This window comes from Protopterus annectens, chromosome 10.part0 (genome assembly GCF_019279795.1).
Source record: "Protopterus annectens isolate FY-2018-M chromosome 10.part0, PAN1.0, whole genome shotgun sequence".
NCBI lineage: Eukaryota > Metazoa > Chordata > Ceratodontiformes > Protopteridae > Protopterus > Protopterus annectens.
The window spans coordinates 877,873,970-877,893,507 of record NC_056744.1 but is presented as its reverse complement, the minus strand read 5'-3'; the positions used below and the strand labels follow the sequence as shown (position 1 = coordinate 877,893,507).

General features: G+C 40.2%; 1 protein-coding gene across 1 annotated transcript in view; it reads right to left on the bottom strand.

The window, feature by feature from the left end:
- The window catches only part of DIPK1A (divergent protein kinase domain 1A), a 572,187-nt gene that overhangs the window by 398,660 nt on the left and 153,989 nt on the right, over positions 1 to 19,538 (bottom strand). The window contains exon 2 of the mRNA XM_044085677.1: positions 4,565 to 4,699. Within this exon, the coding sequence (XP_043941612.1) occupies positions 4,565 to 4,678 (114 nt within the window). The 5' untranslated portion in view covers positions 4,679 to 4,699. The remainder of the gene's footprint in view (positions 1 to 4,564; positions 4,700 to 19,538) is intronic.

Sequence of the window (19,538 nt, the reverse complement as noted above, 5' to 3'; positions counted from 1 at the left end):
TGAGCCCTTTCTGTAGGATATCAACATCACTTGAGGAGTTAATAATAGCTCCCAACTTACAATCGTCTGCGAACTTTGTCAGCCAGAGTCCTTTCGTGTTGGCCTGGACTTCAAATAAGTACATACCAAACAAGAGAGGACCCAGGACCAAACCCTGTGGGAATCCACTCGTGACTGGTTGGCAGTCTGACTTGGAGTCAGCTACTTTCACACTGTTGGTTCTACCTGTGAGCCAGTCTGCAACCCACCCAGTGATATAGGGGTTGATGCCTAGCTTAGTGAGTTTTTCTATGATTCCTGAGTGGGGAATGATATCAAAGGCCTTGGCCAGATCAAGGTAGGCTGTACAAACCACCCTGCCTTCATCCACAGCTCTGGTGACTGACTCAAAGAAGTCAACCAAGTTGCGCAGGCATGATCTACCCTTCACAAAACCAAACTGTGTGGGATCCAGAGTTTGGAGATTCCCTATATCCTTGTTTATTAAGTCCAAGATGACGCGTTCTGTGGCTTTGCATAACAGACTCGTCAAGCTAATGCAGCGATAGTTCCCAGGGGCTGTAGTCGCTGCAAACTTGGTCAGCCACAACCCTTTAGTTTTGACCTGAACTTTTGAGAAGTATATACCAAACAGTAAGGGACCCAGCACTGACCCCTGTGACACCCTGCTAGTAAAAGGTCTGCTGGCTGATATGGAGTCACCCACTTTGATAGTGTGTGTCCAGTTTGTCAGCCAGTTGGCAACCCATCTTATAACGAAGGGGTTTAAATTCAGTTTGCTAAGTTTATCGGTAATGCCTGAATGTGGGATTGTGTCGAAAGCCTTTGCAAAGTCGATGTATGCTGTGTGCACAAATTTGCCCTCATCAATGGCCTTGGTCACACTTTCAAAGAAATCCACCAGATTTAACAGACAGGATCTGCACTTCACAAAGCTGAATTGGGTAGGATCCAGGGTTTGGAGGTCACCTATGTCTTTATTTATGAGGTACATAATGATACATTCCATGACCTTACAGATGAGGCTAGTCAGTCTTATGGGTCTGTAATTCACCAGGTCTGTTGTTAGGCCACCTTTGTGAAGGGGAATAACTGTAGCTGTTCTCCATTCCACAGGAACAAAGTCTGTGGTTAGGCTATGATTGAAAAGGGTACTTAGTGGTGATGCTAGTTCATATTTTAGCCTGTTTAAAAGACAGCCTGGGATGTCATCTGTTCCCATAGAGGCTGTGTTCTTTGCCTTGGACAGGGCTTTGAGGACCTGCTCTTCAAATATGTAAGGTGGTGGGGGAGTTTGGGGGAGGGTTTGTTGAAAGTTAGGAGGAGAAAAAGGAGTGAAATTTTCACCAAACCTATCCGCTAGCAGGTTCGCTACTTCTGTGGGGTCAGTGTGTGATACTGGTGGCCACCAGTTCTCTACATGCTTGGGTCCTACCCTTAAGGTTACATACATAGCTGTAAAAAGGCCTTATGGTTATTCTTGGCAGTACTTGCTAGATTTCTCTCAAAGGAGCTCTTGGAGGATTTGACAAGTTGTCTTATTTGCCTATTAAGGCTGAGGAGGATGTTTTTCCATTGTTGGGTCCTTGTTAGGGTTACCACCTGTTCCACTTTGCGAGGGACAGTCCCTCTTTGGGCAGTTGTGTTCTGCAAAAAAATTGAAAAAATGGCAAATGTCCTGAGATTTTCAGACAAAAATATCCCTATATTTTATGTAATAGTTGCATAAAACAGTTATTTGTTTCTGAAACACCTAAATGTTGTAAGAAACAGAATAAGCAACTAAAATGCTACAAGAATAAGCATTTATTTAGGCAAAAAGTGAAGTTCTGTCCTTTGTACTGGCCGTTGGTATGTTTTGCCTTGCAAAGTCTGACGTTTGTACAAAAAATGTCCCACTTTGGGCATTTGAAAAGGTGGCAACCCTAGTCCTTGTCTTTGTTTTCTTGGACAGCAACTTTTTGCGTTTATTGTAGAGTTTGTTGATGCTGGAAGTCCACCAAGGCAGCTTGATTTTACTTAGGGCTCTGGCTTTGACTCTATCTGGTACAGCCAACTTTATACACTTATGCAAGTGATTATACAGGGCTTTAGTGTAAGCTTTGGCATAGTTACCACTTTCTGCTTGGGGTGGGACTTGGAATGCATGTATATCTTCACCTAGGAGGGTATAGCTTGCCTTGGTGAAGTTTTTAGTCTGATTTCACCCTTTGTGAGTTCTGGTGTTAGTGTCAGTTCGAAGATGACTGATTTGTGGTCAGTTTGAACTAATGAAGGTCCAACAATTGCAGCAGTGCACCTGTTTGACATGTTGGTGAGGACCAGATCTAGAATATTTATTAGTCTTGTCAGGGTATGGACAATTTGCTCCAGGGCATTTGAATTCACAAAGTCAAGGAACATTTGTGCTAGTGTGTTTGGGCTAGAGGAGGTTTCCCACTTGACAGTGGGATAATCGAAACTCCTCATAACCAGTGTGTCTGGTAAAATTTGAATTGTCTTCAGTTTGATTAAGTAGGCTTCATGGGTGTCGTAACCCATGGAGGGGGATCAACAACTGGCTAGGACTTGAATGGGGGTCTTAATCACCGTAACCTGGACCTGGCGTAACTCCATGGAGCTGTCCAGTCTAACTAGATGTGAGGTGAATTTATGTCTAATACAGACTGAAACACCGCCTATTTTGGTTTTCAAACATTCATTTTCTGGTCTAAAGGTGGAGAAGGCATTGTAGCCTTGCAGGCCCGGGTTACTTTCTGAGGCCTTAAACCAGCTTTCTGTGACTGCACAGACATCTACATCTTCTAGTGACAGAAGTGTTTTCAGGGAGTGCGGTTTTTGGTTTACGCTCCTAGCATTTAGCAGCATGACCCCTATTTTATTCTGATTGGTTAATTTCATGCCAGTAAAGCTGTTTGAGACCTTGCCTAGAAAAGGCACTATGGGGGAAGTAAGAGCCTTTGCCAGGAAACAAAAGCATAGGGGTGTCAGACGTAAACAGTCTCTGACAAAGCAGCGAGGTTTGTCAACCATGCCTTCCCAGGCAAACTAGCGAAAACCACCGCTGATTCAAAAGCCAAGAACTCGACTCAGGCCAGTCCAAAACGTAAAAAACATGAAAAACAACAAATTTTATTAAGCCACTATAAAAGCTTTTCGTTAGTACCTTGCACTAACTTCTTCAGACAAGCAAAACATTCACACCATTACAAGTGAGTTTAAATACCAGCATTGAAACACTTAACCACGCCCCTTGCTCTCCCTTTAGCTCCTTAAAGGTACAGATCACAGCTAACTAAGGTACATTTGCAATTCTCTATCTACACTGTCTCAAGAGACTCAAGTCTACAAAGTTGGCAGGAGAAACAAGGGTAGTCCAATTGTCTACAATGGTAGGTTGAAGACTGTTGTCCCTTTTTCTGAAATGATCACAGAGGAGCTCGGCAAATGGATATTTCTGCATGGGTTTTATGGGAAAATGTGTTGAATTTTAACTGCCCAACTTTGAAGCACAACTGCGCAGTACTGAGCTGTGCTGTGCAAGGCGCAAACAAGCTGAAACCTGCTCAGATGCAGGGCCTAAATACCAGAAGCTAAAACTGGGGAAAAAAACCCTCAAAATTCAAAAGGACCCTCAAAAGTACACAATCCTCTCACAAAAGTTCAGATAGGCCCCTTCCAATTCAAGACGGTCTGGAAAACGTGCTCAGAACAAACTACTACAAACAGTTCCAGAAGCAGCAAGCCTGGATCTGGACTATGCTCCAGCTACTAGCTACCCTAGTTTCAGCAGGAAACACTAGAGAAATTTTAAAACAGCAGAAAAATAGCAGTTAGACAATGACAAAAGGAATCAGGCAATAAACAGTATAGTAAATAGTATAAATAAGCAACAAAAAAAAAATCAAAAACAAAACAGGCAACTTATTTCAGAAGCCTCTAGTCATCTGGTATCTCAACTCAAGTTGTGACTGGTAGCCCACCTCTGTTTTCGTTGTTTGTGTGCAACTGTGGAGTTAGTATACATAAGCAAGAGGATGCGGAGAGAGAGGCATCCCATGCAAATCATGTGTTTTTGTTGTTTTACTTTTTGTTAATTATAGTAGTTGTATTGGGGTTATGTGCATTTGGTGTTACTATGATGAATCGCAGAAGGAAGATGTGTGTTTTCCTTCTGTTGCTGGTTTAGATTCTGTGCGTTTAGTTCATTGTTTTGTTTTGTCAACATTGTAATGGAACATCAACTAGTAGTGATACACTTGCATTTACATAAAACAAATATCTTCTTTTCTGCAAAAGATAACTACAAACCAAATACATTAAATAAATTCTCAAACAGTACAGAAAGAAAACAAAAACTGAAAATTCATCGCAAGTGCAAAAATAAATGTAACAGCAAAGTCTTTCCAGCAAACTTATTACTTCTGCTTAAAAATAATGCCAAGAATTTAAAATTCATCTTTTGCTTTTTAACGCTCTTCTTAAAGGACCATTCTAGTAGTAAAAAAAAAAAAGAGAGAGAGAAAGAAAGAAACATTGATATTTATCAGGGAAATTCACTTACTATCATATTTTTACAGTCACTTCCCCTGCATAATTCCGTGTATGCTGAATACTGGACATATATTATCCAGCTGCCAACAAATACTGCTAACCATGAAAAAAAGAGATATTTCATCCGTGTGTAAGAAATCCGAGCCTGCAGGAATAAAACAAAAATAACATTAGTAAACATTTGTTAAAGAAAATATATTTACTGTAAATTTTAAACTCTGGAAGCATCCTGATAAAACACCATTTATAAAGATGTAAAAGAAATGTATTTAATATTTAAAACAGTCAAGTCACACTGTATTACTGATGCAATGTTCTGTCAATGGAAAATAGATATTTATGACTCATAACTAACAAAATGCTAATGCATGATCATGGTTAACTTTCTTATTTGCAAAATAAACCACTTTATTCTACTACTAACTGTAGAAGAATCCTAAAGAACTACAGATGGACTACAACATGGCTATAGACAGAAAATTAAAAAAATAAATAAATACACTTCAGATGATGTGTACTTTGGTAAAGCACTCAAAATTCACTACAGCTAGGGTAGGCTGCTGCTTGAGCTCAAATGTGAAAATGAATCTGTACAGCAGCCGTGGGGAGGGAGCAAGAGGGGGGAGTTATGATTAGGGAGTGGGAAGGGAGCTTTAGGGTTAGGGAATGATCTGTGAGTTTAGGTTTAGAGAGGGACAAGGGAGTAAACAGGAAGTCATAGGGTTAAGGAGCAATTGGAGAATTTAGGTTTAAGGAAGGGAGTTTGGATTTTAGGTTTAGGTAGAGATCAGGGACTTCAGGGTTAGGAAAGGGTGAATGAAGGCTTTGGGTTAGGGACAGAGGAGCCAGGTTGGGAACTGAGTGGGAGTTTTAGGTTTGTGTTCAGGTAGGACTATGTAGTATATAGGATTGGGTGGTGTGCAGGAATTGGAGATCAGGCTAGTGGGAGTTCAAGCACTTGCTTTTTCAAGCAAGCATCAGAGACCAGATGTGTTAGGAACTACTAGCATGTGAGCATAGTAGACCTTTGCTAAAGTGTACCTGTTTGCGAGTGCTGCAAGTAAACCAGATTTTGAAAGCTTTCCAGAACTCAAGGGGAAATGTTAACAATACAAAATGAGAAAGGTTACCACAGAAAGTTGGATACGGAGTAAGCAGAAAGCCATGTAAAAATGTGGATGAACTTATTATGGTATACTATGCAGTTTATTTAGTTTTTGTTTGTTTATTTTCTTGTGTTACTCAGGCTAGCTTAACTCAGCTCTTAAGAGGTCCTTTTCAGCAATGGACCAGGGCAATACGAAAAACATTCAGTGAAATGGAACATAAGATGTAATGCATTTAGAAAGACGTAACACAAGTGACACAAAATGATCAGCAGTTTACAGGATAAGTGTCTTGATACAGTGATGTTCATTAAATTGAAAGCATACGGTCAGCTGTTATGAAAAATTAGAGGTAAGCTGTAACAGATTATCTTTAGAGAAAAAAAATAAAAGGCACAGAATGAGGACAAGAAAAGGTGGAAAATAAAATGAATAATTATTATAAGAAATATGTTACAAAGTAAAATCCTGTTCAAGAGAATGTTGCTCTCTGATATGAGGTAAATTAATAAGTGAATCATATATTTACTTCTTAATTTATGTACAGGCATTTCTAACTGGATATTAGACAATAAAATACATTTTTAAGCAACAGTTTAGTTTTTATTTTACTTCTTGTGGGTTTACTACAGTACTTTGTGTAATACATTATTTCTTGCTTTGGAGAACAAGTTAAAACTGGAATATAATGAAAAAGGCATGAAATTAATTCAAATAATTTATACTGACATATTATATAAATAAGACATTTGCAAGATAGGTGAAATACAGAAATAAATTAAGAAAATGAAAGAATAAAAAGAATGGAAGGTAAAACAAAAGAAAACTCTGATGATTTCAGCCGAGTAATTTTCCTAATAATTTACTGAAGAACCAAAAAGTTTATTCAGAAATTTACCTTTAATTCTCCATGCCAGCAAGTAGAGGAGACAGTGTATCAAGTACTGTTGGATTGTGTCAGTATGACAGGAATTATTCATCACTCCACAAAGACTATGAATCAGAGAACATGACTAACTTGTGACAGTATGACAAGAGTTGTTCATCATCACTGCTTAAAGATTTATGAATCGAAGAACATAACTCTTTTGTTTCATACCTATGTTGAAGATAAAGCTACACTGGATAAAGCAATATTAGGCGATATTTAGTTAGCCTGCAGTGGCTATGAAGACACAGTTGAGTACTGTTCACCAACTCAAATTTGCAAGAATTCCACCAGAACATCAAATGCACACAACTGGAAGGGCAAAAGTTTACAGACTTAGATAAAGGATTAGGAATGAAATAATAAGAGTATTACAATCAGAGTTAGCATTATAAACAATGTATATTACAGCTATATGAATACAAGATAAGTGTGTTTATGTTAGCTGTGACAAAAATCATATTCATCAGTTTTAAGTTATTTAAACTTTATATATGTCTTATTTAATAAATATCACTTCGCTTTTCAAATACGGTATTTGGTTATTTTATTTCCATCCAGAAATATGTATGTAAAGAGGCATGTGCCACCAATATAGCACCCATAAAATGCCTGCATTTCTGGCTATGGCTTTAATCCCACTATAGAGCTAGAACCATCATAGCCTTCTGAATGAAAGATGGATGTCTTTCTAGCTGCACCATTCTAACAAAAGACTCCTGGTAATCACCATCACTAGGCTCCAAGGACCATGATGAAATACAGAAGCCTGCACCTAAGGCACAGCTAGAGCTACTGTGTCATGTGATGAGTTTTTTTTGTGTGTGTGTGTGTGTGTGTGTGTGTGTGTGTGTGTGTGTGTGTGTGTGTGTGTGTGTGTGTATTTTTAAGGCAGCTTTCAAGCACATCTTTTCCTACACTACAAGAAATAAAACAAAACAAACAAAAGAAAGAAGAGGTAGACCACCATCTTTTCTTCAGACATCTAAATCAAGAAGGGATGAAAAATAGCTTGGCAAACAGGATGTTATCAGATGTAGAGTCCTAAGTTATTGTGGCAAAAAGGCTGGGTAAAGGAACAACCAGGTCATCTTTACGTAAGGACATTATCAGTATGACAGAAGGTAGTGATTTGGGCTATAATGTGTCTTGTCTGTATGTCAAAGATCAGAAGATTATAAACAAGAAAGACAGGGAAATCAACAATTTCAACTTAACCATAACTGATGCAAAGGAAGTTATGACACATGGGTCTAGGACTATTCACTAAAAGCACATTTCACTGAAACACATTTGACTGTGCACAGTTCACTGAAAGCTCAATTCAATGAAAACACAATTCACCGAAAGTTATATATGGCCTTTTCTCCACTGTGGTGCGACCCTGGAGTTAGAATATATAGTAAGGGGGTGTGGGGACATAGCCCCCCCCATTTTAAATATTTTGAACTATACACATGGATACTTGCAATTTCAATAAAGTACTCTTTTCTAAACTTAATATATAGCCAAACTATGTGGGGGGCTATGCCGCTGACGCCCCCACACCCCCACTTACTATATAACTCCAGGGTTGCACTACAGTGGGGAAAAGGCCATATATAACTTTCAGTGAAATGTGTTTCAGTGAATTGAGTTTTCAGTGAATTGTGCTTTCAGTGAATAATCCTAGACCCCATGACACATATGCATGGAAAATGCATGAAAAGTATCAATATCAGATTTCATTCAAGGCTGCTAAACGCATAAGGATTCTAACATCACATAAGGGGAACTAAACAAGAGGAGGAAGCAATGAAAGTGTGACATGATGTTTGCGCTACAAAGGTTAACAAATGCTGAGAAGACTCACTGAAGTTGATACGGAATGCAATTAGAAGAGGAAACAAAAATACTATAATTATGTGACCTGAATGGTCAACTGCTTTTAAGGAAGACCGGGTACTCCAAACTTAAATTATAGCTGAATATGTTTGAGATCCCACAGAATGCTTTAGGTTTCCCTAAACTCTTGCAGTTATTAGTTTTCAGCTTCTGCCCTCTCTTTCTCTTAATATTACTTTCTTCAAAACTCTCCTTTGTTTCATGATATTTTGGGAACTCTAGAGAATGATTAGTGATCAGAAGGTAAATTATCAATAGCTGTGGATTTTGAAGCACATGCAAAAGAAACACTAATCTGGTCAGCTTTTCCTGGACCAATTCCAGGAACCTCTGCTTACACAATTTCCTTGCATGGGAGTGACATTGCTCCTGTAAATCTAAGACAGCTTCGTGGATTCTGTATTTTTAATAGCACAAATCTCCACTGTAGCTAAATTTTTAATACAGTAATGCTCTTGTCAGATTTTAATATAATAGATTGTAGACCAAGCCCACTCACCGAGTGAATACTATAACATCTGAAATGGTGTTGAGTCTATTCAGAGGTCAAACGTTTCTGGAAAATGTCAAGACACCACTTTCTGCAGTAAAGTACATTTCCACGAGGCTATATATATAAGGCCATGTCACCAGCTAGGACTCACCATTTGTTTACTCTTGCAGCCAAGTTTCTTTCCACAGCCAGGAGGAATAGTACTAATACATCACTATAGTGCATTTTATTCCTTAACCACTTCAAAATTTAACTCTTCTTCAGCTCAACTGATGTCAAAAAGTCAGCTCCAGCAGTGGCTGCTTAGTTCATGCAATTACCACAGTACTGTGCATAACAAAACTAACCAGATCAATTTCACTCTACTCATTTCCAAGATTTCTAGGTTCTAAAATCTGTTTTCTCAATGAGACTAATGAGCGCAGCCACTAAGCCTATGCTCTGCATACAACCATTCTAGTGGACTGACCAACACAGTTTAGATGACTAGCTCTCAAATCCAAAAACCGTCACCGTATACCAACTCAGATTTGGACAGATATCCTTTGGACATGCTACAAACATCCAATAAACATGTACCCCAAAAAAGTAGACATAAACATTACAGGAACGGAAAACATGGCTGTCAAACCATCTCACAGGTCCCACAACTCTCCATCAAGTAATAATCTAGTTTGAAGAGAAACAATCTTACTTTCAAAGTGAAAAGTAAGAACACTGTTGGGGAAAGAATCTGGCAATGTGTGTTTCTGCCATAGTACATATCTGTGAGAAAATATTCTGGCTACAGTGGTAGCCGGACCTGTGCTTTGCTGCCATAATCCTACTCTCAATCAAACTTTCTCAGGCTGCTAATACCACACCTGTGCCTGACCTGACCCATCTTTAAATACTTCCCTCCAGTGCAGCTATTTTGACTTTGAACTCTGATTTCCAAAGGGCGTGGCCTAAGCCTTAAAACTAAGTTATAGCTTCAGAGTTCACACAAATGTTCATATTTCTAGAACTATAAATATTACTAGAAAATTGTAAATCACAAAATAATCTTTATAGTGGTTGCATTCATTTGATCAAAGGTTTTAAACTGCATTTTATTGGCTACAAGTGAACAAGTATTATTTTTTGTAATTCTGTATCAAGTTACGATACCTCAGTAGCCATTAAAGCAACACAAATTGCAGTCAGTGTGCGTGCTTTCGAAATTATGTTGTATGTAACACAGTTTTGAAATTATTAACACAAACATGAACAAGTAATATTTGATGCCTAGAGGCATTAGTAGGATGTAATTACAGAAGATTCTCGTGGAGTCACTATGCTGTAATGAGTTAACACATCTACCCAGAAATAACAGATGTAGTCTTACCACATCAGCTGGGTCCTTCACTGAGTACACCTTCTCCACCAATGATAGTATTGCATATTTTTTTCTGTAAAATCCTGTGTTCTGAGGCATCTGCTCACTAGTGCTAATGCTAGCCATGATGTAACACCTTAGCTACAGTGAACACATTCTCAGAGTTCCAAAATGCACCCAGGGCACCAATGAGTATTTTACAATAAAGATCTGACATTAGACAAGTATAACTAAATAAAAGTATAGACTTGCCTGTCTTAAAGGGAACTCCAACATATTAACGTGGATGAGGTGATGATCATCCCTGTTGAAGAGTGAGAGAAGACCTTTGTAACCCACACAGGGGGATCCTCTCAGAGATCAAGTGACTGAGTATGAATATATCTGCGACACAGGATACTGAGGACCCTCCTCGGTGAGTCCTTGGCTGAGATGATGCAGTTGCCACCAGGGTAGAAGAAAATGGATGATCACACAAGCACAGAATTCAGACAGCGAAGTCATAACACAATGACCTTTTGTCCTGGTTGACATAATAATAAAGGTATGCATTAAAAAGCAAGTGGCTATGACACAAAAGTCTACAATGAAATTTCTTGAAGCAGTTATGAGAGGCAGTCTATCCTCTATGGGAGTAAGCTCTGACCCCATCAGTTCACTATAGCAAAACAGCAGCCTAAGAAAGGTCATAATTCAGTTAAACAGATGCTTGGCAACTACAACTCCTTCGTTACAGGGCACAAAGAAGACAGAATGATTAATCTTCTTAAAGACCTATTCCCACCATTAAACAAAATCTAAAGGTTGGTTTATATCCACATTATGAACAGCCTTACTCTCCTTGTCTCTGCTCAAACACAGAAAACAGGAAGATGAAAAGAATGGTTCAGAGACATCTTCAAAACTACCTTCAGAAGGAAATACAGGTTCATCCTGAGATATCATATTATTGTTAAAGGCCAGACTGTGTTCCCACAAAAAAGGTCTGAAATCCAAAGGTCCTCTGTACAGAGATGATGGGTACCAGAAGAGGTGTTTTCCAATAAAGAAACTTCCAACACTGCAAAGCTAGCAAGCTCAAATGATGGAGAGACAAGCTAGTCACCAATAAATCTAGGACCTACACAGCAGTGGGGCTCTTCAAAGAAAGAAAGAGTTGCAGAACTCCTTTAAGGAGCTGCTTAACCAGCCAGTATTGGACCACAATCCTGCTTTCTAGAAAAAATGATTAGAGAGACATAACAGATGTACAATGACTACCAAAATCATACGGCTACTTAAGACAAGTCAAGGATACTTGTAAGCTGACCGGCCAGAGCAGAATACAGGATTGATTAACTTAAAGTAGAAAATGTTTCCTTGCATGGACAGATTACTTACAAATCAGGTGACCTATCTGATTAGTTGCACAGACACTAGAGGCAGTGGTGTATGGAAGATGGGAGTGAGCAGCGTCTGTCAACTTGTCCAAATTGAGAAAGGGACATGATTCAAGCTTACTGCATGAGTAACACCTACAGGAAATACTAGTAAAGCTTTAATTGCCTAGGACTGTGGTTAGCATGTGTGCAGAGATATGCATGCTAACCACAGTCATCACCACTAATGAAGCTGTCGTGAGCCACAATAGGGATGAGAATCTCTCATGTGGGGGAGGGGAATCAACAGGATCTGGTAGCCTGGTTCACGCCCTTCTGCCTGTCCTTTATTTCTCTGATATAAGTAATGGGCTGATTAGGCACTCCAGCCAGGGAACAAATGGACTGTAGGGCTCTCACACATGATAAAGAGTGCCTGGCTCTTTAGAGAGGAATAATGCAAGCAATTGTGAAAAGGAAGGGGGTCATTGGGCAAAACTTAGTGGACAGAAAAAAGTAACTTTCTACTTGGAGAGTCAAGCCTCCTGAAAGGTAGGTTTTCTATCAGCCTTAATAAGCCTACAAGATGTCCAGATGGCAAATGTGGTATGGCCAAGGGTTTACATCAGAAACTAAGATCTCAGGTGGAGCCAGCTGTCACTGTAGCCATAGAAGGCATCCTTACCTTGGACAGGTTCGAGTTTTATGGGCCACCAAGGACCTCACGGCTGAAAGCGCACCTTTTCAGCCAAAACAGGTGACAAGGATGAGTTTTTATCATTCTTCCTTGAAATTTGCAATAAGGCAAGAAAACAGTGGGAATATCCCATGCCACTGGAAAGAGAACACTTCTACTGTTATTACTCCCTTGCCTTGCTGGAACAAACAGAACAGGGTGAAGTACTATATTTCCTCATTTGGCAAGAAAGGGTGCCCTCCAGGAGTGACCCACTTTCAGAAAACCCTAATTATGAAACGGTTCTTAATCTGCAGCTCCAGCAAATTACTGCTGTAACAATTCTGAAGATCAGTCAACTCATATACTTTCCTGAGAATATGAAATTCTGAAAGACTGATATATTAGCCTCTGGCCCACTATCAGAAGAGTATCAGCTCCCAGCACAGGGTATATGACCTTGGTTCCTTAGGTATCACACGATGTACGGCTTGTCTCACTGGATGAGGAGAGGCCCTAGGCACAATTTCTTCTCTGAAGCCTTTAGGGCTATGATTACTGTCCTATGAGCAAGCAGCTTTTGTACAACCATCTTCCGTGCGCTATGCAAACTAGATGAACTCCCCATCTGGCACAGCAAGCATCACTCTACAGCAATCTACAACAATTTCAATTAAATTAAGGGAGATTGGCCACAACTGTCTACCATTCCTAAGCACGTCAACAACAGTCCAACAACATAAGAAAATGGTGGTTGTACCTCACAATCTACTTCAGCACCCTCATCCTCAGATGTGTAAATGGCATTATGAAGACTGAGGTGGATGTCAAGTAAAGAAAACATTGCAGGATCTTAGCATGGTCTTATCACTGTGTCTTCACAGAGTCAGGCAAAGACATGACATCCTGAGATTTATTCAAGGGAAGTAATGGTTAACAATGAAAGTGTGTCCAACTGTATGCTATTAAAATGTTTGTATGAGCAGGAAACAGACATATGATGTCACAATTTTTGATCACTCCCAACAACTGCAACCATGGGAGAATTTACAACAGGTTTGTTTTCAAGAAGTGTCTGGACTGAGCCAACAGAAGGCAGTTGTCCAGGTCTGGGAAAATCAAGAGATCATTATTTTTTATGGCCTTGGCCACAATGGCCAATACCATGGTGAAACTAGCGACTACTAATTAAAATTTAAACTGTGGCCCTTTGCGTTGAACATGAATCACACCCAGAGCAAACAGGAAGAATTTCATGGATGGATCACAAACGCTGATGTGTAAAAAAGGTACCTTTCATACTCGGTGACCTTCCAGGCTCCTACAGGAGCAAAGACATGTCCCTTGTAGAGTGACCATACAAACAGAAATACAAAGCATGTGCTGGACAAAGTCAATGAGATCCAGAATGGGATGGAAATCATCTGTCTGCTTTGGGAGAAGGAAGAGTTAAGGCACCCATGATACTCCTCGACAGCAGTAATGGAACAGCCTCTACAAACCTTCTGAACAGCAAAGTTTTGGCCTGTCCCAAGAATTCAACAGCATGTGACTTATCCACCACCAGAGTTCTTTCTGGAGAAGGTGTGGTAAGTTTAACAGTGTAACCTAGACAGACCATGTCTAGACTAATTTTTTGCAAGGATTCTCCAAGCTGGGTAAAATTCAGAAAACGGACAGTCCCTGGCTGGAGTTAAAACTATAGCTGTTGGGGTTGTCCTCTTGCCTAGCATCTACTGGGGGCAAAACTGTGTGATACCTAAGAATCCTCCTCAGGTGGCAAAAAGACCTCTTTCTCTTTTGGATCTGGTCAGGAGGAAACAGAATACAAAGTAGGGAATTATAAAGACACTCCGCAAATAAGAAGGCCTGTTTTCTCCTCAAGAGGTCATCAACTAGATCCTGGACTGGCTTGCCAAATACCTACCCCAATAAATGGGCACTCAAGATCTTGCTCCTGACTTCAGTGTCCTCAGCCACGGCATCTTGGACAGGCACACGCCTGATCATGCAGCCCTAACTTAAGAATTATGACAGCCAAAATTACAGCAAGAGACATGGTTCATAGGTGTTTACTAGGCTAACGACCACAAGGGCCTTTTTAAGCCTAGCCATGCATCCCAAATCTCTGACGAGTTCTGATACCCTTGACAAGTGTAAGCATGGGCCTGGGAGATGAACCATTTACAGGCTACCTGTTTGCATCAGAGACATAGCAGCCAAACCAGGGATGAATTTCCAGTCTCCCATCCAATTGTCCAAGTTGCACTTGAATTAGATTAGGGAGGAAGTCTACTTCACGTGGCTGGGGAGCCTGTTCCATAGACGGGCTAATCTCTGGGATACATGCCTATCTCTCCAGCAGGTCCTATTTATATCATAAACAAGGTTTAAGTCTTTAGAACGGGTAATTCTGGTACTGTTTGTTTTTTGGATGCAGGAGGTCCATCAGTGTGGGGTTTGACAATCTCCTGTATGCCAGGCATAGATCCCCCCTCAAAAGCCTGTAGGAGACAGAATACAGGGCTAGAGCCTTGAGGCGGTCTGCATAGCACATATTACTTATGCACTGTATTCTTTTAGTGAGGAACCTCTGTGGACATTGCAGTTCTTGGATATGTCTTGTTAGGTATATACCAAAGGGGGCAATGTAGTCAATGATAGGTCTGACAAATGCAGAATTTTATTTTATTTTATTAAATTTAACATTTGTTTGCCGGAAAAGTCTGACTTGGAACAAAGACAATTTTCAGTGAAGGCCTGGGGAGAAACATTCCAGATGCATGTCTTTGTAACGTGGGAGAAAACCGGAGCACCCGGAGGAAACCCACACAAACGCAGGGAGGACATGCAGACTCCACACAGAAAGCACTCCAGCAAGAATCAAACCAAAGAACCTCTTGCTGTGAGGCGACAACGGTACCGCTGCACCTCTGTACTGTCACACAAATGCAGTGGAACAATGACTTCCTTGGACATGGATGCCATACCTTTGTTTATAAGTTGTGCAACATAGAATGTTTTCCTCACCACTGTAGACACGTGATGATCAAAGGCTAGATTACTATCTATGTGTGTCCCCAAGTCCCTGACTACTGGGTCAACTTTAAGGAGTGTGTTGTCAATATGATAGTTACCAGCGATGGATGACTTCCCAAAGGATACTATTATGCATTTATTGGCATTTAGCTTTAGTCCATGACTCTGACACCAGTTGTTTGTCTGTATCAGCCCCTCCTGGAGAACATTTGTGTCAGTGTGAGATTTAATGACGGCTCCTAATTTGCAGTCATCTGCAAATTTAGTCAGCCAGAGTACATCGACATTGGCCTTGACTTCTAAGAAGTAAATGCCAAAAAGGAGCGGTCCAAGGACTGATCTGTGAGGGACTCCACTTGTGACTGGCCTAGAGGTGGACTCCCCAATTCTATCTTCCTGGATCCTCTCTGTGAGCCAGTTGTCTATCCACTGGGTGACATACAGGTTTGTACCTAATCTCTTGAGTTTGTCAACAATGCCTGAGTGGGGTATTGTGTCAAATGCCTTGGCCAGGTCAAGGTAGGGAGTGTGGACAATTTTGCCCTCATCCATTGCTTTGATGACCTTCTCAAAGAAGTACACCAGGTTAAGTAGGCATGATCTGCCCTTTACAAAACCAAACTGGGTTGGGTCCAGTGTGTGGAGGTTTACTATATCTCTGTTGATCATCTCCATGACAATTCTTTTGATGGCTTTACATATAAGACTAGTGAGACTTAGAGGTCTTTAGTTTCCAGGGTCTGTAGATGGCCCACCTTTGTGCACAGGGATGACTGCTGACTTTCTCCATTCATGAGGCACGAAGCCTGTTTGGAAGCTACAGTTAAATAGTAATTCCAGAGGCCCTGATAGGTCATGTTTCATGCTATTTAGAAGGCATCCTGGGATATTGTCTGGGCCCATTGATGCAGTGTTCTTGGTCTTACAGTGAGAATTGAGGACCTGTTCCCTAGTGATAGCAGTGGGAGTTATACTTGATTATATTTCCTGAAGGAAGGTTGAGGGGAGAGAGGAGTAAAGCTGGAGCTGAATTTATCAGCCAGGAGGTTTGCTGTATCTTCTGGTTCAGTATAGGTGGCTCCATTTACAATGAGCTCTGCACGCAATTGTGTACTGCCTTTGAGGTTATGGACAAAGCTAAAGAATGCTTTGTGGTTGTCCTTGGCCTGGGAGACCAAACATACCTCAAATTTGGCTTTGGTAGACTATTTGTCCTCTGAGTTGTTTGTTTAGTTTAATAAGAGTGCTTTTATCCTGCTGGGTGCTGCAACTCCTAATTTCTGCCACAATTTTCTTCCTCCAACCACTCAAGCCATAAACAAGGTCTAATGAAAATCCTACTTAAGCACAGGCTGAGAAAGGTTCATGAGTCTATCCACAGCTTTTTGTTAAGTGGAACTGGAAATGGGACAGGTGAAATGTATAGGTGAGTATCCTGAACCTCAACTCGTGTCACATCCATCAAAAGCGTTAGACTTATTTGGTGACAAAGCATGAAAATGCAATGGACCCTAGAATATAAGCTGGATCATTTAATTCTGGCTACCATGTTTTAATTGTAATGGTTCCACTTTTAGTTAAAAGGTTTTGTTTCTAGTTTATATTTCATCCTTTACATTGTTTTGTCCTATTTCAATATCTAATTACAGCTGCTGTGTTCCAGCTATTTGAGTTATTATGCAATTAGGTGATTGCTCCTGCGCTTTTGACCTATTATTTGATGTTTTCTACACCTGGTGCTGATGTTTAGTATTTGAACAAGTATTTTAGTTTCTGTTAATTTTGTACTGCTAAAGTAACGTCTCTCTCTTGCTTTACCTAGTGTTAATTATAACCTTCTTCTCACTTTATTTTTATTTCTCTCCAGCTGTGCAAACTTCTTATGCTTATTATTTCCACTTCTGTCTGTGCCCTACTGGACTCCAAAGACCAGCTATATTCACCTACCTAAACTTGATTGTGTATTTCCTCACCTGGGTAATCAAAATACCCTTGGATTGAAAGCCAAACTAACTAAGATTGTATGTCACAAATTATTTTTCATCTACTATATGTATATACTAGTCCATTACACCTGCTAGGTGTACTAGTTAAACTGCCATACCTGCCAGCAGCCATACCCCCGCCTACTACTGTTGTACTCCACTGTTCCTGACTCTAAGATATTGCAGCCCCCACCCTGTATTCTGTAACCCCCTTAAACCTCTCCCTTCTCCATTACTTTTATTTTTTGCTTACAACCAGCTTTTGCGATCTCATCACGGTGTACTTCCAGGCTTTGGCCACTAGATGGCAGTCTTCACCCACCTATAATTTCACTTAATTTCTCTTCTTACCACTTACTTTAAACTTTATACTCTTGTTGACTTTTCTCCTTTACTATCCTCTTCCATAGTCTATTGAAACCCTTTAACTAGCTCTCCTCTCTCCCAACCCTAGTCCTATATTAACCCTTTCTCCCCTTGGTTTCCTCTCATTTTCTTTCCTCCTTCTTTACACTCACAACCTCTGCCTTTTTACTTACCTTCTCCTGTTCTTACCTTCTACCTTAGTGATTGTTTTTCTCACTGCTTTTACCTTCCTTGGGTCTGCCCCGCTGGCTCTCTCTGCTCCCCATACCCTACCCCCAATTCCCACCCACCCCCAGTGGTCTCACTCGTATACTTCACTAACCACTCCCCCTTTTTCTCATCCTATCACAAACCTCCTTATCACTAGGCCACTCCCCTATCTGTTTTTTTCCTAATTAGTACTAATTAGCTCTCTTTTGAACTAATCTCTCACCTTTCCTAACCATTCACTACACTACTTCCCAAATCTACCTCCTATACAACCTCCACTAATTTCTTATTTGCATAATTTAAACCCTGCTCAATCTCTTGAAACACTCTCTTCTATTTTCTACTTTACCTACTCACACAAACTACTCTCAACTCATATCTACTTATTACTATGGCCCCAACACATAAAACTATTTTCACAAACTTACTACTCTTAACTACCACAATAGCCTCTCGTACCATACCTTACGCACTCATCTTCTTTGAAAATCTTTCTCTACCTGAACAAAACCATCACTTCCAACAAACTTTACCATTGTCTTTCATGTACTCCCTTAACCACAGTAACATAACCTGTACCTCTAACTATATACTACCAAAATATCACAGAGCAACCCATGTTACTTACTTCACTACCAAAAAGAATTTTAATAATTTCTACAAAATCCTTAAATCCCTACAATATCCCCAGCAACACCCCGTCCTAGATGGTGATATTCATCCAAACCCTGGCCCAAACACTGACTATACCAATAACCTTGACAATTTAACATTGCCTATGATTTCTACATTAACTAAACCACCTAACTCCCTCCTGACAGCTCACCTTAACATTAGAAGTATTAACAATAACATTTCCCACCTGCATGCCCTCCTTGATGAGCACTCATTTGATATTCTATGTCTTATAGAGACTTGGCTAAAACCATCTACTCTAGACCAGGAAAATAGCCCTCCTGGCTATAATATCCTTAGATGTAACTGTAAAACCAAAAAAGGTGGAGATATAGCCATTCTCTATAAATCTAATCTCCAAATTTCCCCCTTTAATGTGCTTCCATCATTGGACACCAAATGTGAAATCCTGACTACCAAACTCCAAATCAACAACTCCAAATCTATCTATCTAATTTGCATGTATCGCCCCCAGGTAACAATACCAATACTCTTGAAAACTTACTTAGTTACCTCTCTACCCAACTTCCCCAGGAGACCATTGTACTGGATGACTTTAACATCGACTGGTCCACCTGCAGCTCCCCTAACCCTACTAACCACATAAATCTCTTTAGATTCTCACAATTAATAACCACTCCTACTAGAATCCACAAACCTAGCAGTAAGGAAACTACTCTTGACTGGATCCTTATTAATAGCCACCCTGAAACTTATACACCAGGAACCCTTCCCGACGATATCAGCGACCATATGCTTACCTACATTATTAGACAAAAAGTCCATATCCCAACTACTCATTATCTCAAAACCTCCCGCTCAAAAAAATTCTTTAATCCAGACAGCTTCCTAAACAAACTGCAAGCATGTGACTGGTCACCATTGACCCATCTTGAACTTGATGAGG